The sequence below is a fragment of the Sorex araneus genome, chromosome 3 (genome assembly GCF_027595985.1).
Source record: "Sorex araneus isolate mSorAra2 chromosome 3, mSorAra2.pri, whole genome shotgun sequence".
In the NCBI taxonomy this organism is placed as follows: Eukaryota; Metazoa; Chordata; class Mammalia; order Eulipotyphla; family Soricidae; genus Sorex; species Sorex araneus.
This window is the reverse complement of record NC_073304.1, coordinates 23673530-23692591: the sequence shown is the minus strand read 5'-3', so window position 1 is coordinate 23692591 and position 19062 is coordinate 23673530. Positions and strand designations below refer to the sequence as shown.

Below are 19062 nucleotides of genomic sequence, written 5' to 3'. Positions count from 1 at the left end.
TGGGCAGTACGAAAACAGGAGGTAAGTAGGTTTCCCATCCCTACTTCAGCTAACTTAGGGCAATGATCATGGAAAAGGAGGAAAACTGGCAATTTTACTTTCCCCCCCTAAATTATTTAATTTCCTGCTTACTGTCAAAGCAGAGTTACATTCCATTCATCCATCATTACACCTTCACAAAAAAGAACTGTGGGAACAGTTCCGCTTGCCCTCCCTGAGGGAGCCTGGGGCAGCCGAGAAACCTGCTCTTCTCCCAGGGGACGCCACTTTGTGCGTGTGACGGGATCCTTTTGTCCCCACCTCCAAACCATGTGAGCCGTTCATGATGGAGGCTTTTGTCACTGACGGCAGCTGCTTCGTGACACAGAAGCACAGTATGGGCATTTCAAGTTTTATTTTTTTGGGGGGCCACACGCCATGATGCTCAGGGGTACTCCTGGCTCTGTCTCAGGGATTGTTCCTGGTGCTCAGGGGGACTAGATAGGATAGAACCAGGGTCGGCCACGTGCAAGGCAAACACCCTACCTGCTACCTGCTGTACTATCGCTCTGGCTACACATTTTAAGTTTTTTATTTTATTTTTTTTAAGAGACTGGGGCAGGGGGCTCAGAGCTAACAGCCTCCTGGACTGAGACCCCTGACTGTCCTGAGCTTACTCTACTGAGTAGAACCTTAAACATCAGAACTACAAACACTGTTTAATAGGATTAGACTTTTCCATTATCTGAGGGTGTTGGTCAAATGTAAACATAAAAGTATAAAAATGAACATGGGTTTATTTGAACACACAACATAAGCAGATATAAAGCCTTCCTTCAGGGCAAATTCTTCTAGGAGATCTACCCAGGGATGGCACTCCCCTTTCAGGGCTCCAGCATTCTAGATTCTGGTCCCCAACATCTCCCCTTCTTGTTTTGTTGCTCTGCGCACTAGTAGTCTTGGCTGGACGGCTTTTAAGCCTTGGCTGGGTTGCATTGGATCCTCTGGATATCTTTGGGCAGAGGGAACATTTCTATTCACTCTGGTTGATCCTCAGAAATAGACTCCAGAGTGGTGAATCTACAGAATGTCCAATGATTTGAAGATTTTTTTTTCTTTTTGGGTCACACCTGGTGATGCACAGGGGTTACTCCTGGCTCTGCACTCAGGAATTACCCCTGGCAGTGCTCAGGGAACCGTATGGGATGCTGGAAATAAAACCTGGATCGCCCACGTGCAAAGCAACCGCCCTACCTGCTTTGTTTTTTTTTTTTTTTTTTGCTTTTTGGGTCATACCCGGCAATGCACAGGGGTTACTCCTGGCTCTTCACTCAGGAATTACCCCTGTCGGTGCTCAGGGGACCATATGGGATGCTGGGATTAGAACCCGGGTTAGCCACGTGCAAGGCAAACGCCCTACCTGCTGTGCTATCGCTCCAGCCCCCCTACCTGCTTTGTTATCGCTCCAGCCCCTGATTTGAAGATTTTATAATTAAAATTTTCCTACTATGCACTAATTTTAGTTTTTAATCATTTTTTGGTGGGGAAGAGGTTGAGGCCATATTGGGTAGTGCTCAGAGATTGAACCAGGGTGAGCTGAAGTGGTGGATGGCAAGACAAGTGCTGTAACTCCTGTAGTATCTTTTTGAGGGTCAGACTCACGGTTGCTCCTGGCTTTGCACTCAGGAATTCTCCTGGTGGTGCTCAAACAGCCACATGGGATGCTGGGAACAGAATCCAGGTGGGACTCCTGTAAGAAGTATCCCACTGTGTTATCTCTCTGGCCCTCATGCACTAATTTTAGAACCTAGTTACATATAAAGAATAAATTCCAAGCGTGGGGAGTTAGTACAGGGGCTAAGACACTTGCCTTGCATGTAGCCTACCCAGGTTTGATCCCCAGCATTACACAGTCCCATACACATCACCAAGAGTGATCCCTGAGCACAGAGCCAGGAGTAAGCCCTGTATAGCATCAGGTGTGGTCCAAAAACAGAACAAGTAATTCAAGAACAAATTTGCTATTTTTATTCCTTAATAGCACCGAATCCTGAGGACATATAAACTCCATATAAAATGCTTGATGATCAACGGGATGATGATGATGATGATAAAATGCTTGTAAAGGGAAAAAAACCAAACAGGGGGCCAGAAAGATAGCTCAACAGACTAGATCACATGCTAGTATGCAGGAGGCCCAGGTTTGCTTCCTGGCACCACATGGTCCCCTCAGTACTGATCTGAGCACTGCTGGGTGTGACCTCAAAGCAAAAACAAAAGAGAAAGACAAGGAAGTAGGCAGGAGAAAGCAAATGCTAGTCAAATACCAAGTAGCAGGCTATCAACTTGGCTCCAGCCAGTCCTCCACTACAACAAATATATTAAAGTCACGAAATACTGGCATGACACTTTCTAGAACAGAGCCCTGGGTTCCCACTGGCACCTGAAATATCAGTTTCCTTTTAAGAAGACAGCAGTGACTATATTTCATGAAGGAGGAAACTGAGGTCCAGAGAAATGCAAAGTCATTTAGCTCAGAGTACTGGAAGTTAGTGAGGATATAAAGATTAAAATTCGAAAGTTTCAAGCCTTTCCCAGGCCCTCTACCATCACCAACGACAGGATAGCGTGGGGACTGGGAAAGATAGCAAAGACTCATCTGTGAGCGAGACAGCCACAGAGAACGCTCAGAATAATACCGCAAACACAAACAGGGAAGAAAGGAGTCCCAGCGAGGCAGGCCCTCAAAGACAGATACAGATCTTTAATTTAAAATCACATCAGTTTATTCATGGAGAAGAGAGTCGCAGAACACCCTTAGGACTCCTTCAGGTCCCACAGTTGCGGCAGCACTCAAAAGCCCGCAGGGAGAGCCGAGAGCCCGGCAGCGAGCTGCGGCTGCTCCCCTCCCTGGGTGTAGCCAGTCACCCTTCAGCAACAGCCGCGGCTAAGTTCTTCTTAGGGGATGAGATTTCCAGTTCTGTTGCCTTACTCTGCACCGCAGTCGTCTCTGAAGAACAGGACAGGAGCCCAAAGAGCCTGATGTTGACGGACAAACGAGGAGCTGAGGCCGCTGGCTGGCACAGGACCCACAGAGCACATTACTAGTCACCAGTGGGGGCTTGACGTGCCCCGTTAGGAACACTTGAGCCATCGCCAAGGACTCACGGACGTGCAGTCTGGCTCCTGTTTGCCGCAGAGACAGCGGCCAGGCCGAGCGGGCTGCGGGGAAGGCCTCCCGCGCTCAGTGACACGCGCCCCTGCCTGACGGTCTCTGATGGTCTCCTGGGACACCTGTGAGACCTGTGAGTCGCTGAGCGCCACGTCCCGTCTCAGCTGCCGGGGTCTAGCCTGGCGCGTTTCACCCGGCTCTCCTGGTCACGCGGGTGGAGGGGCCCTTCTGCGGCGAGCTCTCCTGTGGGCTCCGGGGGGAAGCTCTGGTCTGGGGCCAGCACCTGGCGGACGGTCATGTTCACCCGTGCCGTTCGCAGGTAAGCGGCGCACACGTGCCGGTCATCCTCGGAGCAGGGCTCCACCAGCGCGTCTGCGGGCAGGCCGGCGGGCAGGGGCGCATCCAGGCAGCGAGGCAGGCTGGCGCTCTCGGGGCTCGGGAGGACGCGGGGGACCGCGTGGTTCAACAGGCGGCTGAAGCCCGACATGACCATGATGTCCCCGCTGTGCATGAACATGGCCGTGGGGGCCTCGTCTCTCTGGAGGCCTCCCAGGAGGAAGATGGCCGACTGTCCGAAGCTGCAAGGACACAAGGCGAGCAATGAGAACACGAAGGCTCTGGCGCTGACCGCCGGAGGATGCTTGTGACAATGCGCCCCGAGGTCCCCTTCCCCTTGCTCGATTCATTCACTGTCCCCAAATCCTGCTTAATGACTTCTTTTCGCCATGCTGATGAAGCCCAGACCCCACATTACCACTGCGCTACAGCCCGGCACAATCTTCTGGGTTTTCTTTTCTTTCTTTTTTTTTTTTGTGGGGGGGGGGGACGGAGGGAGAATCCCATCTGGTGTGTTCAAGGGCTACTCCTGGTTCTATGCTCAGGGGCCATATGTAGGGCTGGGGTCAAACCAGGGTTGGTCGCATGCAGGGCAAGTGCCAGCCCTCCTGCCCCCACCCCACCAATCTTCCACTTAAAACTGTGCTAAGACCATAACAGGGAGAGAGAGAAGAGAGAGAGAGGGAGAGAGGGAAAGGAGAGAGGGAGAGAGAGGAAGGGAGAGAGAGAGAGAGAGAGAGAGAGAGAGGAAAGGAGAGAGAGAGAGAGAGAGAGAGAGAGAGAGAGAGAGAGAGAGAGAGAGAGAGAGAGAGAGAGAGAGAGAGAAGAAAAGCGTCTGTTATAGAGGCAGGTGGGAGGATGGGGGAAGCCCAGAAACTGGGACCATTGGTGGTGGGAAAAATACACTGGTGAAGGGACAGGTGTTGGAACACTATATCACTGAAACCCAATCATGGACAACTTTTTAAATGTGTTTATCACTGTCATTCAGTAAAAAAATAAAAAAATTAAACAAAAGAAAACTATGCTAAGACCCTTCCTTTTGGTTTGTGTCTATGCGTCCTCTCCTTACCTGTCACCTACACACACACCCATCAAACTAGCAAAAAAAAAAAAAGAAGCAGACAATAAAATTCGGCTCATTTAAGTTTTATCAATGCATCCTTGAGATGAACTGCTTCTGTAAAATTATTTTTGTTCCTAACTATACTTATTCCAGTTCACTTGAAAGAGAAAGCAACTAATGAAAGATTCTGTGTTGGTACTTTTCCTGTGAGAAACAGGTGCAGTCCTAAACACGCATCCTCTGCACTTTAAAGTTATACTCAGGGCTGGGGCCGGATCGAGGACAGCAGGGAGGGCACTTGCCTCGCACACAGCTGAGCTTGTTCCATCCCTGCCATTCTATATGGTCATCCCCTGAGTACCACCAGGATTAACCCTTGAGCATCACTGTGGGTGGCCTGAAACACCAAACTAAACCAAAAAACGTTACATTCAGAGGCCTGAGTGATAGCACAGCTGGTGGCTGGGGACTTCTTCAGTCCCTGTCACACCATATGGTCCCCAAAGCCAACCAGGATAAGCCGTGAGCACTGCTGGGTGTGGCCCTAAAACAAAACAAAACTCCCCAGGCTGGAGTGAGAGTACAATAGGGAAGGCGTTTGCCTTGCACACGGTCAATTCGGGTTCGATCCGCGGCATCCCTTATGATCCCTTGAGCACCGCCAGGAGTAATTCCTGAGTGCGGAGCCAGGAGTAACCCCTGAGAATTGCTGGGTGTGATCCCCCCTCAAAGAAAGCAAAAACAAAACAAAACAAAACAAAACCCCAAGCCCCACCCCACCCCCACCCAGTTACCAGTCACATTGAGGGAGACAAGGAGACCGAACTGCTCACACTTTGTCCTGCTCTTGCCATTATCCAAAAGGGTTCGTCACTTTGCCTCCCACGTCCCTAGGAATGACTTCTCTTCGCCAAAGCATAATCCATGCAGCTTAAGCAAAAACGCTACCCGTCATGCGCAAGGGTGCTCCAGTGATAGAGCTAGGACCACTCAAAGGATGTCTAGGAAGAGCCGAGTCCAACCAGCCACTCATAAAAATGCCCTAGGGAAAGGAAAGGAAGCCAGACACAGCTGGCCACCACGAGGAGACAGCTCACCTGAACGACAGCAGGGGTTTGGAGTGATCGAGTTCCGATCTGTCAACGTGGATCCCCAGCGTGGAGTCCAGCCGGTAGTAGTTCAGGATCCCTGCCTCGGCTCGGAAACCCTGAAATCCACAGGCCGCGGCGACTTGCTCTGAGAGGAAAGCCAGGTCAGAAGGGAAAGGTGTATAATGATCTGCTGAGTATTGCTTCGGTAAAAGTAGGGAAAATAAGAAAAATAAATAATGATCTCAGGAACACTCGAAACGGTGGCATAAGAAAAACAACTGCTTTAAAATCCTCTACCTGTCCTACTAACCAAGCAACGCTTCTGTGCTCATTCTGGAGGCATCTGCTAGTCTAACAACGAGCTGTTCGACACTCCATGCCCGCGTGGCAGGGCTCCTGGAGACCGTCAGGCTACACGGGAAGCAGTTGGGGCCCTCTCTGGGAGGCGCGCCCTCGAAACTGTTAGGAGGTGCCCAAGGGAAACACGGCAACTCCACGTGTCTCTCTAGACTGAAGAACTTGCAGGTTTTCTCTTCAATATTTAGCCAGTCCTTCATATGACCAACCACGCACAGTCACTGTTTTAGCGTATACTGATTCTGCTTGAATGAAAGAATTCCCTTTTGGGCTCTCAACAGTTTTTGTTATAATTATTGATTTTTTGGGGGCCACACCAGCTGTGCTCAGGGATCACCCCTAGAAGGAACTGGGGGAGCATAAATGTTGCCGGGGCTGAGCCCAGGTCGGCTGCACGCAAGGCAGGGGCACCCTACCTGCTGTACCACTGCTCTCCTGGCATTGGGGGCCACACCTGGCGGTGCTGGGGACCGTGTGTGGGCTGCAGCTACCAGCTAGACAGGCACCTTAACCTTTGTACCATCTCTTCGGCCTTGTCTATGGACTACCTTCATTTTTTTTTCACTTCTCTGATTCTACATCCAAAGCATTTGGGTGGTGTGAGCGTGGGGAGTGGGTCACACCTGCTCGTGCTCAGGGCTTACATTCAAGACTGTGTTCTGGGAAAGCACATGTGGTACTGGGGAGTGAATCAGGGACAGTCTTGTGTAAGGCAAGACCCAAAATTTCTGTACTGTTTCTCTGGCCGAAGAGTTTCGCATCCCCACCCCCAACACAGGGCAGGGATCCTGGCAGGGATCAGGGAACCGGGGTGCTGGGGACTGGATCTGGGTTGGTCAAGGGCAAGGCAAGTGCCCTACTGCTGTGCTATCCCTATGGCCCTGCCTGTAGTTTTTGGAAATTTTCAGTCTCCATTTTCTTTATTTCCTTTTTTGCTGCTGTATTTCTTGGTTCTGGGCTATACCAGGCTGTGCTCGGGGACTTCTGGCAAGCCCCTGGAGGGTAACATATGGGTGCTGGGGATCAGACCAAGGTTGGCTGAGTACAAGGCAAATGCAATACCCCTCCCACTTATTGTACTATTGTCTGGGTCCCTTTACACAATTCCTTATTTTTCTTTTGGTTTAGTTTTGGGGCCACACCTGGTATGCTCAGAGCTTACCCCTGGTTCTGTGCTCACAAATCACTAACGGTGGGCTCGGGGTACCATAGGGGATGCTGGGGATCAAACCCAGGCTGGCCATGTGCAAGGCACCATGTGCTGGACTATTGCTCTGGCCTGTCTTCACTTAGTGAATGAAATTAACTTGTTGGGGTCTATCTGGTACTGCTCAGGGCTATGTAATGCTCAGGTAATGTTTGGCTGTACCTGGGAGGCCATATGCAGTGCTAGGGATGAAATAAGCTGGCAGCATGCAAAACAATGTCTTAAACCTCATATTAGTTCTCCAGCACCAGAGAAACCTAGTGTTTTGGGAGTAACAGTCCAACAGGGGCTACTCCCGACAGTGCTCAGCCCCTAGCTGCAGACCACTCTTTCTCTTTCTTTGCTTGCTTAGACCTCGTAAGGCTGAGAAAGATGTACCTAGGTCTTGAACATTCTTTTCAGAGTCAAGGGAAGAGAGAATCAGAAATATGGCAAATTATTCTGTAGAAAAAAAATGCTCAACACTAATTCCTAGTAGAAATAAAAATAATAATGGAGAACTGTTCTAGGCTGCAGTAAAAGAGCTATGGCCTTGAAATCAACCTACTTCGAGGAAGCACTGAATTGAGGATATCTGGGGAAATAATACAACTTGAGGGTAAACAAAGAAGAAAAATGTTCATGATAAATTAGCCAGACCTCTTATGATAAAGGGTCAAGAGGATTTCAGGGGGAACAGATGAGATACTCCCACAAATACATACTTTAAAGCTTAGCCAGGAAGAACTCCAACTATGTGGGACCGAGAAGCACAAAAATGGGGAAGAATGTTTAACAGACTCCAGATACCTTGCTGTCCCAGTTATAGTGGTAGCCTAGGGTCACCCACCGCAGCTTCTCTAGCAAACTTCGGGGTCTTCGTTTATTCATGTCCTTATTGCTGAAGAGATGGAAGAAAAGAGAGGGTTGATCAATTTCAAATGGCAACAATCCCATTCACAGGCCCTGGAGTCTAAACTTGATATTCCACAGCATATGCTGTTAGCCCAATCTTGATAGAGAAAATCAACAGCTTAATAAAATGATCAAGAATATATTAGTATCTGGGGCAGGAGCAAGAGTATAGTAGGTAGGGCACTTGCTTTGTATGTAGCTGACCTGGGTTTGATCTCCACAGCACCCCAGGTGGTCCTCTGAGTCCTACCCGGAATGAGCACAGAGCCAGGAGCTCATTCAGCCCCGAGCACCTCCAGGTTTGGGCCCCCAAAAACAAAAACAAAGAAATATAATCATTAAAAACATGTTAGCCCTTCAAGTCTCTAGTCCTTGGCTCTAAATCCTTTGCTGAATAGGATCAATTTTAAGTGGCAAATTTCCAGCCGCTCATATAATGATAGAACAAGAATGACAACAGAAATGTCTTTACCTGTCTATGGGAAATGAACTGAGAATACTGCGGGCAGTGGAAAATTGGCTGATAGACTATGTTCAATTTGGCTGTTACAGTGAGGTCTGATTAATCACAGCAATAACTAGGCCCAAAATGATAGCAGTTTCCCAGAATTGCAGGTTGGAGGGAATAAAAGTTTGGCAAAATACAGTCTACAATTAAAACTGACTGGTCTAATATGAATTCTTTAACCCTGTGTAACAGAGCTTGGATAATTGAGGTTTAGCTAACAATTAAGGATCAACTGTAATTGATGTGGTTTCTGAAATCTTGCTTCAGCCACAGGAGGCTGCCCTAAAACAGAGGTATTTTCTCTGCAGTTCCAGCGCGTCTGATCGAGCAGACTGATTTACTACTCTCTAAATAGAAAGCTTACTGAATTGAATTCTAAATTACCTAAAAATATGAGAAGACTGGGTCTAATTACTTTTTCTTTGTAATCTGCATCATCAATCAAAAAAGATATTCTGGTCCAAAAACCACTGCTACTTTAAAAAAAGAACAAAAAGAATAAAAAGATAAAAAATAAAGATTAGGCTGTATTACAGAGTTTATATTCTGACGGGAGATAACAGATCACATACGAGAAGTGGGGAGAAAATTCAAGGCAGTATAAACTAGCATTCAACAGAACAGAGAGAGACTGTGAGGGTCTCTTGAATTCAGAAAAAGGAGAGTCCAAGGCCCACAGTCCAGTCGGCTACAGCCTCACAGCAGTGCTGGAACAGGGGACGGCCCTATGATGGCAGGCCGGCATCAGGTGGGGTGCAGGCAGGGGGTACTAGGCCCATGTGGAAGCAGAGGGCTGCTAAGAGGTCACACTGTGAATGGTGTGACAAAGATGGTTTTGAAGATTCATTTTTTAAATTTATTTTTATTATTATTTGTTTTTGCTTTTTGGGCCACACCACCAGCAACGCTCAGGGGTTACTCCTGCTCTGTACTCAAGAATTACTGGAGGTGCTGGGGGACCATATGGGATGCTGGGATTGAACCTGGGTTGGCCTCGTGCAAGGCAAATGCCCTACCTGCTGTGCTATCGCTCCGATCCAAGAACTGTTCTATTTTGTTTTGGTGCTACACATAGCCGGTGCTCAGGACTTACTCCTGGCTGTGTGCAGTTCTGTGCCCAGGGATCCCTTCTGGCTGGCTCTGGGGACCATTTCGGATGCTGTAGATTGAACCCGGACCTACAGAGTATAAGGCCCAACTCTCTGTACTTTGCTCTGGCCCCAGAACTGGCAAGAAATTTACTTGAAGATAGGCTGATTTGGTCCGTGACCGTAATGAGTTGAGACAAAGTTACTATGGATAACCACTGGTCTCGACATCTGCCATGTATAAACAAAGCTGACAACAAAAAATGTCATGTAGTTAATATGACCTGAGTTTGTCCGAGACTTCATCAGCTAAAGGTACTAAAACAATTCCCTGATGTTCCTTTCTGGTGTAGACTGAATTCGCGTAACCTTGTTCAGAAAAGTAAGTGCATCTGATTTCTATACTCCTGATAATTGCGGTTAAATGTGCAATACCTGTATCTTCAGAGTCCCCACAGCCTGCAAAGGAGCGCCAGTCTCAGCATCACTGTCATGCAGAAACTGGTGGCTATGTCTTAACTTTTTTTCTCTCAATTTTCATAGTCCCTGATCATGAAGCCCTATTGATATTCTTCTTCTTCTTTTTCTCTTTTGGTGAGGGCCGGAGCCACACTCAGGTGTGCTCAGGGAGTACATTTTGCTCTGCACTCAGGCTCACTTCTGGTGGGGCTTGAGAGACCATATTGCGTGCCAGGAATTAGGTTTTATCATCCTTTGCAAAGATTATTTAGCTAACTTTTTAATTGTCCTTTTGTTTATTTGCTGCTGTTGGTGGCTGTGCTTAGGATTAAATCTAGAGTATTATACACGCAGAATTGATTTCTTTGGTTTTGGGGACTTATCCTGGCTCTGCATTCAGGAATCACTCCTGGTGGTGCTGGGGGGGGCAATATAGGACGGTGAGGATCGAACCCAGATCAGCTGTGTGCCAGAGAAGCGCTCTACCCACTGTACTATCTCTCCAGACACAGAATTTATCTTCCTAAAGTGAAAATCCAGTTACTGATCTTGATAAATTGCCACCATATAAGGGCTAGAATCTTCATTTTTCTATATGGCATGTATACTCAGGCCTAATTTTTCTTTGATTTTTTTTTTTTTTGTGGCACACCGGTGATGCGCAGGGCTTTCTGTGCTGAGGGATCATGGCGGGCTCAGGGAAACAGATGTGGTGCTGGGATTGAACCCAGGTTGGCCCGTGCAAGGCAACACAAGTACAACTCCCTGCTGTATTACTTCTCCAGCCCTAACTGAATTTTCTTGCCTCATTTTTTGGGATGTTTCAAAAGAGACTCCCCTTCATTTTCCAGAACTGATCCTCTTCTACTCCATTTCCCCATAGTTTTATTTATTTTTTGGTTCTTGGGGCATACCCAGCAGTGCCCTGGGCTTACTCCTGGCTCTGCACTCAGAGATCACTCCTGGTGGGAACCTTATGGGATCCTGGGGATCGAACCTGGGTCAGCTGCGTGTAAAACAAGTGCTCTTCCACTGTACTATTGCTCTGACCTGTCCCCCAGTTTCATGCTGTTCCTCTATTGTGCCCCTGTGGTACCATTCAATTTTCTCTAGGCAATTCATGGCTTTGGTGCTGCCGAGTCCTTAAGAATCTGCATTCTGGGACGAGAGTACAATGGGTGCTGCCGGGTCCCCCTCTGGTACTGCTCTTGAGCCACCTGGATGATGCTCCCCTGTTGGTTACACACCCAGGGAATCTCCTTGAGGCGGGAGAGCTTTGGAGACATTGCCTCGAGAGGCAAAGGACAGTACCAGGACGGGCACCAGTCCATCCCCAATTTGTGATCATTGCTCCTCTATGACGAGCAGTCTGGCTTGGCTCAGGTCTGTTCCTCTTGCTAGGAGGTTATCTTGAGTTATCTTTTGGGTCACCCACTGCAGTGCTCCCACAGCTGGTCCCCCAAGTACCATCAAAAGTAATTCCTGAGCGCAGAGCAAGGAATAACCCCTGAGCACCCCCCACAAAGATCCATATTTCACTCATCATAGCATCTACATAATTTTAGTTACAAACATTATTATGTGTGCCAGGGAGCTGGCTTAAAGATTTGTGCCAGGAGTGAGCCCTAGGCACATCTGACTGGGAGTGGCCACCAGACCAACCCTCTCCTCCCCAAACTTGAAAGGCCATGCAGGACTCTCCTCTCCTGCTGAGGTGTGTCCTGCTTGATCTCAGTCTCCTATCAGCCTGTTTGCTGTTACAACGCTACAAAGATGCTTATGTCTGCTAAACTCGTATTCTTGTCCAGAAATCTCTAGTTACACCATTCATTAACAATACACAGAATTCGGAATAATACACAGAATTTAGGAGCAGAATTTGTGAACAGACCTCCTTTTTTGCTTTATTTCTTCTCTTTTATTTCTTCTTCTCTGATCACAAAAACCTAGAACAGTCCTTTTCAATTACTGATGGGTGAGGAGGGTCGGTCTGAAGTGTAAGAATTTGAGAACCCTGGTCAAGCTCGCGGCTAGAACTGCTGCAGAGACTTAGTCCTGACAGGGGTCTACTCTGCGGGTATAAACAGGCTGAAAACTACTGCAAGTTGCAACTGAAAGGCTCCCGAGGTCCTTTAGTTCTGCGGTTCTAAAGGTGGGTGTTATGGTAGATAATTATAATCTCTACAACTTTCTGGAACTGCAGACTTTTCTGATATTCAATAGGAAAATGGGGAAAACTGGTCCATGTTATCAGGGTGACCGACCGTGATTCAACCATCCTGGAAGTCTTATCCAGCCCAACTCCTTTGTTCCCCGGTTGAGGAAAAGAGAAAGCAAACAAGGACCCTAATCGATATTCAATGTAGCCAGCGATCTCTGAGCAGATCAGTCTTTGCCGCCTATGACAACAGAAGGTAGGGCCAGCGCAATTTTTATTCTTGCTGATTTATCTGACAAAAAAAAAGTATCTTCTCTTGTTTTCAGGATGATTTATTAAAGAGATTCATCTGAGTTATCTTAGATGATGACAACTGGGGTTTTTGCAAAGTCATTTATCAGAAGAAAAAAATCAATTACTTGAAAACACTGGCTGGTTTAATAACAAGCGCTAAGTTCTCTTGGGGTAATGTCACTCAGTCGTGACCTTTGCTCTCAGTGCTAAGGATAATACTGAGTCTTCAGTCTCTACCATAATAAAGTACAGACCAAAATGGCTTCAGAGAAAAAAACAGCTCCTTAGTTTTAATTTTCTTTGTGTTTTTGGGTCATACCTGGGTGATACTCAGGGCTGCTCTGGGGAATAATATGGGATGCTGGGGATCGAACCCAGGCCAGTTGTGTGCAAAGCAAGTGGCCTATCCACTGTATTATTCCCCCTCCCCCCCCTCTTCCCCCCTTGATTTTAATTTTCTTTTTCAACTTAAGAAAATCTTCTATTTTCCCTGTTTGAATCAGCATGAGTTTCTGGAAACTGCTTTAGTACAAAGAGAATGCAACAATAATTCTGTTTTTCTTTTTTTCTTTCTGGGTCACAGCTGGCGATGCACAGGGGTTACTCCTGGCTCTGCACTCAGGAATTTCTCCTGGTGGTGCTCAGGGGACCATATGGGATGCTGGAAATCGAACCCGGGTCAGCCGTGTGCAAGGGAAACGCCCTACCCACCATGCTATCCCTCCACCCCAATAATTCTGTTTTTTTTTTTATATAATTCTCACAAATATATTGCTTAATCCTTATACTATCAAATATGGAGATTAGTTGGAAGCAGAGAAAGATGAAGAAACTCAAGTTTACACAGAGAAGAAGAGGAAAAGCTGGAATTTGAATCCAAGCAATAGGACTCCAGAATTAGTGCTCCACATCACCGACCCCCTATAACTCGGCCCTACCTTTGTTTTTTTGTATTAGGGCCACACCTGGCAGTACTTAGGGCTGAGTCCTGGCTCTGCACTCGGGGATCACTCCTGCCTGACTAGGAGGACCATATGGGCATTGAATCCTGGTAGGGTGCATGCAAGGCAAGTGCCTTCCCTGTTGTACTATCTCTGCAGCCACCACTGCCCCATCTTTTTTTTTCTTTCTGGGTCACACCTGGCCATGCTCAGGGGTTACTCCTGGCTCTGCACTCAGGAATCACTCCTGGCGGTGCTCAGGGGACGATACGGGATGCTGCGGATCGAACCCTGGTCGGCTGTGTGCAAGGCAAATGCCCTACCCGCTGGACTATTGCTCCTGCCTGGCCCTACCTCTCTGGTGTCATCCCTGGTCAATTCTCACAACCCACCTCCACTCAGGCCACCCGAGTGACTTCCCTATACGAATTCTCTCCTTGTACTTGCTGAACTGACTTTAATGATATGTTTACATGATTTTTTTTTTTTTTTTTGCTTTTTGGGTCACACCCAGCGATGCTCAGGGGTTACTCCTGGCTTTGCACTCAGGAATTACTCCTGGCAGTACTTGGGGGACCATATGGGATGCCGGGGATCGAACCCAGGTCGGCCGCGTGCAAGGCAAACACCCTACCTGCTGTGCTATCGCTCCGGCCCCCTACATGATTTATTTTAAAATACGAAGTCTTGAAGTCAGGAACTGTGATACGCGTGGCAGAAACTCAACAGTGTTTGCTGAGTAAACACAAGAATATGCTACATAGTAGCTCACAGAACAACTTACTGTCTTACATACTACATTTTTACACAGGCTGCTTTCTCTATCCAAAAGTTTTTCTTAAAAAAAAAAAAAAGTCTGTTTTTGACTCAGGAATTTCTCCTGGCACTGTACTTGGGGTTGCTCTGGGTGGTGTTTGGGGGACCATGTGGTGACAAATCTGGACGTCCAGCAGGCAAAGCATGCACTCAGTCCATTGTGCTAACTCCAGCCCTGCTAATCATCTTTTTTGTCCCCTTTTTTCTGGTTTTGGGGCCACACGTGTTCTTATTCCTGACTTTATGGTTTGGGATTACTCCTGGTGTTGTTCGGGGGTCTGTATTTGGTGCTGGGGATCAAACTGGGGTTAGCCACACGCAAGGTCAGTGCCTTAACTCCTGTACTATCTCTCTAGTCTACTTTTAGTTAATTTTTGAAGACTCAGTTCAAATAGGCTGAGAAAATAAGAGAATACTGGGCCCAATTAAAAATCATTTTACCTTTTTCCATACTTACTCCTTGCAAGACTATCTCCTGGCCCATGGAGATGGCTCAAGGGGCTACAATACGTGCTTTTACATGCTTGCTTTCTTTTCCCCCCACCCACACCTGGCTGTGCTCTGAGCTTAGTCCTGGCTCTCCACTCTGGGATCACTCCTGGCAAGCTTGGCGGACCATATGGAACGCCAGGAATCAAACCTGGGTCAGCCCTGTGCAGGCAAGCACCTTATCTGCTTCACTACTGCCCTGACTCCTAGAATGCGTACTTTCATGTGGGAGGCCTGGTTTCAGTTCCTGGCATGCATGGTCCCATGGGTACAGTTATAGGTGGACCCTGAGCACCTCAAGTGTTGCCCAAAACAAGACAAAAGAAACACTCTTTCCTTTTATCCCAGAGCATTTCTCTAAACAGCTACTGCAGTTTTTTCTCAGGTCTATTATAATTACCCCTATCGAAACTGAGCTCCTTTAGACTATACACTCACGGGTGCCGAGAAAGTCTCTTTGCATCGCTCATGTTTAGCATCATACCCAGTGTACAACTGACCCTCAATAAATACAGGGGGCATGAATGAATGCTGAAGCTTTTAGGCACAGACAGGGATTCCTACAAACAGCAGCTTGGATGGGCACAGAACAGTTAATGGCACCAGCTCAGTTCTCTACTTTTTAACCCAGGATAACACGAGGTTCCAAAGGTTCCTTTTTTTTACTTTATGTAGAAAAAGGGCTGCAGATGAATGAAATGGAGGCTCCGATGATTAATGAGGATGGGCTCATATCTCAGTTATCAAGAGCAAAATCTTAAAACCGGATCTCAATGTAATATAACTGTCAATGCAACCGCCCAGCTGTTCCGTTGTGCTGTTTGCGCGGAAAGGAAGGGACACAAACAGCCCAGGCCCTGGCTGTCTGCTCAAGAGGAGAGCCCTGAGGGCAGGGGCGAGCACTGCCCTGGCTCTGCTGGGGAGGCTTACCGGAGGGACTCTTTGCTCTGCTCCCACAGGTCGCACGTCTCTTCCTTCGTCATGTGCTTGTCCAGGTTACATACGTTAGGTTTCTGGCAGTATGACTTAAGGCACTGCTTCACCCAGTGCCACTGGTAACCGGGGAGGAAGGGGTTTGGGATAAAGATAAATCCTATGCCAAAAAAGGGGGAAAAGAAAAGTGAGAAAAGGGGAGAGGGAAAAGGCTCTGTTCATTAAACAGTAAGTACTGTTGGTATCCCTATTACTTACTTTTTTTTGTGTGTATGGGGGGGGGTTGATTGTTTTGGGAGGCCATACTCGGCAACGCTCAGGGCTCACGCCTGGCTGCTCTGCACTCACGCCTGGTGGTGCCTGGGGGACAGCATCAGATACTGGGGACTGAATGCGGGCATGTGCCCTACCCGCTGTACTATTTCTCTGGCCCCACACTCATTATTTTATTTACTTCTCCGTCTCCTTTTGTTATACGCTTCCAGGGACCTCCAGAGTCAAAAGCAAATATTCTCATTCCTATTCTCGAGTTTCACAGGGCAAGTTTTTTTTTTTTTTCAAATTAATGTAAAGCTGATGATGAAGAAGCAAACATCTCTGGTTTTTAAAATTTTTTTTCTTCCCCAGCAGCCGACCTCCACAACCCAACCGCTACCACATCCCAGGCCACTTTCCACACTTGGGCCGAGCCTCACGCATGAGTGAAGACCCACGGAACCCGGGTAATGTGGAACTTTGTGACCTTGGACTCTGGGCTCAACAAGACCAAGGAGCAGAGATCCTCTGCCTGCTTCCCTCAGTCTCCGGAGGCCCAGGGGTCATGCCCATAAGCCACCTCCTGAACTCATGGCTGCTACTCCGGAAGGGAGCATAAAATGAGACCCCACAGCTATGCCACCGGACTCCGCGCCAGGCTGTTTTCACTAAGGGTACCAGGGGGGGGGGGCAGGTGAGATTTCTCCCAGCCCCAAGGGACCCAGCTCCAGCAGCCAAAAACCCCATAACCCAACTGCTGACATGCTCCAGGCCGCTTTGCACATGCTTGGGCCGAGCCTCACATATGAGTGAACCATATTCCTGGACACATCATAAGGTACTCCCTACCCCATTTTCCATAATTTGATGGGGTTCAGACAGTAGGCAACAAATCATAGGGGTATATATATATATATATATATATATATATATATATATATATATATACACACACACACATATTTTCAGACATATATACCGGAGCTCACATCACCCAAACCTTAACAACATGTTAGTGATAGCCTATAGAATGTCTTAATGGCTCCTGACAAAATAGAACAATCTTCACGCTGTTTTCTATATGAACACTTTTTTGTAAGCAGGTTCAGCAGTTCTTCATAATAGACAATGCAAAATATATTCTTTCGTTTGTGTTTTGGGATAGGGATTAGGGCCTGGTATGGAAACATCTGAATTTGGTAGTAGGAAGGTGTAATGGTGGTGGGATGAGTGTTTGAGTATTAACTGTAGTCAAATATTGTGAAGTAACTTATAAAATAGCACTGTCGTCCTGTTGTTCATTTATTTGCTCGAGTGGGCACCCGTAATGTCTCCATTGTGAGACTTCTTTTTACTGTTTTTGGCATATCAAATATGCCACGGGTAGCTTGCCAGGCTCTGCCATGCGGGTGGGATATTCTTGGTAGCTTGCACGTGGCCAACCAGGGTTCGATTCCTCTGCCCCTCTCGGAGAGCCCGGCAAGCTACCGAGAGTATCCTGCCCGCATGGCAGAGCCTGGCAAGCTCCCCATGGCGTATTCAATATGTCAAAAACAATAACAAGTCTCACAATGGAGACGTTACTGGTGCCCGCCTGAGCAAACTGATGAACAACGGGAGGACAGTGCTACAGTGCTAGATCAGTCTGTTAGCACTTCCAATTTCATTACCTCCAATTCTCCTTCTCAGTCCTGATGATAGCAACAATTTTAAGCTGTTGCTCTGAGGTTGGAGAATGCAGGGAGTGTGTGAGCAAAGTGGGTGCTGAGTTAACACTATCACTGCTGGCGGCCCTTTTGCGGGAGCGGGTGTTGAGAGTGCCGTGGCCGGGAGCCCAGAGTCAGTGGCCCTACTAGCGTTTCTGCCGGCCCAGCGTGCCACTTTCTGCACTAGCAGGTGGGCACCTAACTGACTCCTGCGCTGTCCTCTGGGAATGTGCAGAAAACAAAAATACTTGATCCGGCAGCATTCAGGAGGGCCTTGGGAGCGAAACAACTTTGTGTGTTCCGTTTTCTCCTCCGTCCACTCACTCGCCCATCTGCCTCCCGGGCCTGCTCGTTGGCACTCACCCGGGTAGCCCTCGAGGCCGTAGGCCCGCCACGCGCTGACGGGCCGCAGTCCCACCCGGCGGGCATCGTGTTCACTGACCGAGGCCATGCTGAGCGGAGACCTGACCACCTGCAGGAAGGAAGCGCGAGTTGGAGAGTGACAGCTCACCGGCGGCTCGGGGACCTAAAGACACTTCCAGACCTGGGGGCCAGGTTCGCAGTGACCAGCCCGGGCTCCCCAACTTAGCTCCGTCCCTTAGCTAAGGTGACACCTTTGGGCACGTCACTTTGTGGCCGAAGTTTCTGATTCCCGGGACCCCTCCCCAAAGAATCCCCCTCCCTCCGCGGCTGTCCTGGCCCAGACTGGACCCCCCTGCGCGCCTGGCCGGTCCCCAGAGTGATAAGCAGGGGGTCCCTGGGCACAGCAGGGGGGCAGGACCGACTGGCTCACACACCTGCGACCGCTTCGTCGCAATTCCTGGGCCAAGTGCCCACTCCGCTTAGGGTACGATAATGCCATCTCATGTCCCCGGGAACCTGTCAAGGCCCCACGGCGTGGGGTGAGGCTCGGACCCTGGCCCGAGCTAGCAACAAAGGGACCCTGCATTTGCATCCTCGCGCCCGGGCGGGTCAGGGTGCGAGTGAAACTCCCTTCCCGGGGCTGAACAACTGCACTATCCAGCATCTCGGCTTCGGGCGCGGAGGGCGCGGGGCCGGGGCGTGCCCGCCACCAACGCCTCGCTCGGTACCTTGAGCGCCGCAGGCCCGGAGCCGCAGGCCGGGTGGGCCGCCGAGAAGTCGATGACCCCTCCCAGGTCTGTGGCCCCCAGGCGGCTCTGCCGGTAGAAGCGGAAGAGCTTCCGAAAGGCGTCCTCGCCCGGCTCCGCCGCCAGCGTCGCCATGGGGCCCGCGGCCGCCGCCATCTTCCCCATGGCGCTGCCTCCACGCCCTCTGACCCGGAAGCCGGGCTG

The 19062-nt window shown here is 48.8% G+C and overlaps 1 protein-coding gene across 1 annotated transcript; it reads right to left on the bottom strand.

Annotated features, from left to right (window-relative positions):
* Positions 1 to 2723: 2723 nt before the first annotated feature.
* ALKBH1 (alkB homolog 1, histone H2A dioxygenase) lies at positions 2724 to 19055 on the bottom strand. The gene is made up of 6 exons (XM_004610288.2): positions 18841 to 19055; positions 18113 to 18221; positions 15786 to 15948; positions 7998 to 8088; positions 5651 to 5844; positions 2724 to 3729 (listed from the first exon to the last, which is right to left on the bottom strand). Exons 1-6 carry the CDS (start codon positions 19021 to 19023, stop codon positions 3312 to 3314), a joined length of 1158 nt encoding a protein of 385 aa, XP_004610345.1. The 5' UTR covers positions 19024 to 19055; the 3' UTR covers positions 2724 to 3311.
* Positions 19056 to 19062: the final 7 nt, after the last annotated feature.

Excerpts from the sequence above, each read along its gene's own strand:
- ALKBH1 (XM_004610288.2), bottom strand. The coding sequence starts at position 19,023 with ATGGGGAAGATGGCGGCGGCCGCGGGCCCCATGGCGACGCTGGCGGCG. Across the intron at positions 8,089-15,785 it reads CAGAGCAAAGAGTCCCTCCG|CAATAAGGACATGAATAAAC; the intron begins GTAAGCCTCCCC and ends CCATCTCTTCAG. Across the intron at positions 3,730-5,650 it reads AAACCCCTGCTGTCGTTCAG|CTTCGGACAGTCGGCCATCT; the intron begins GTGAGCTGTCTC and ends GTGTCCTTGCAG.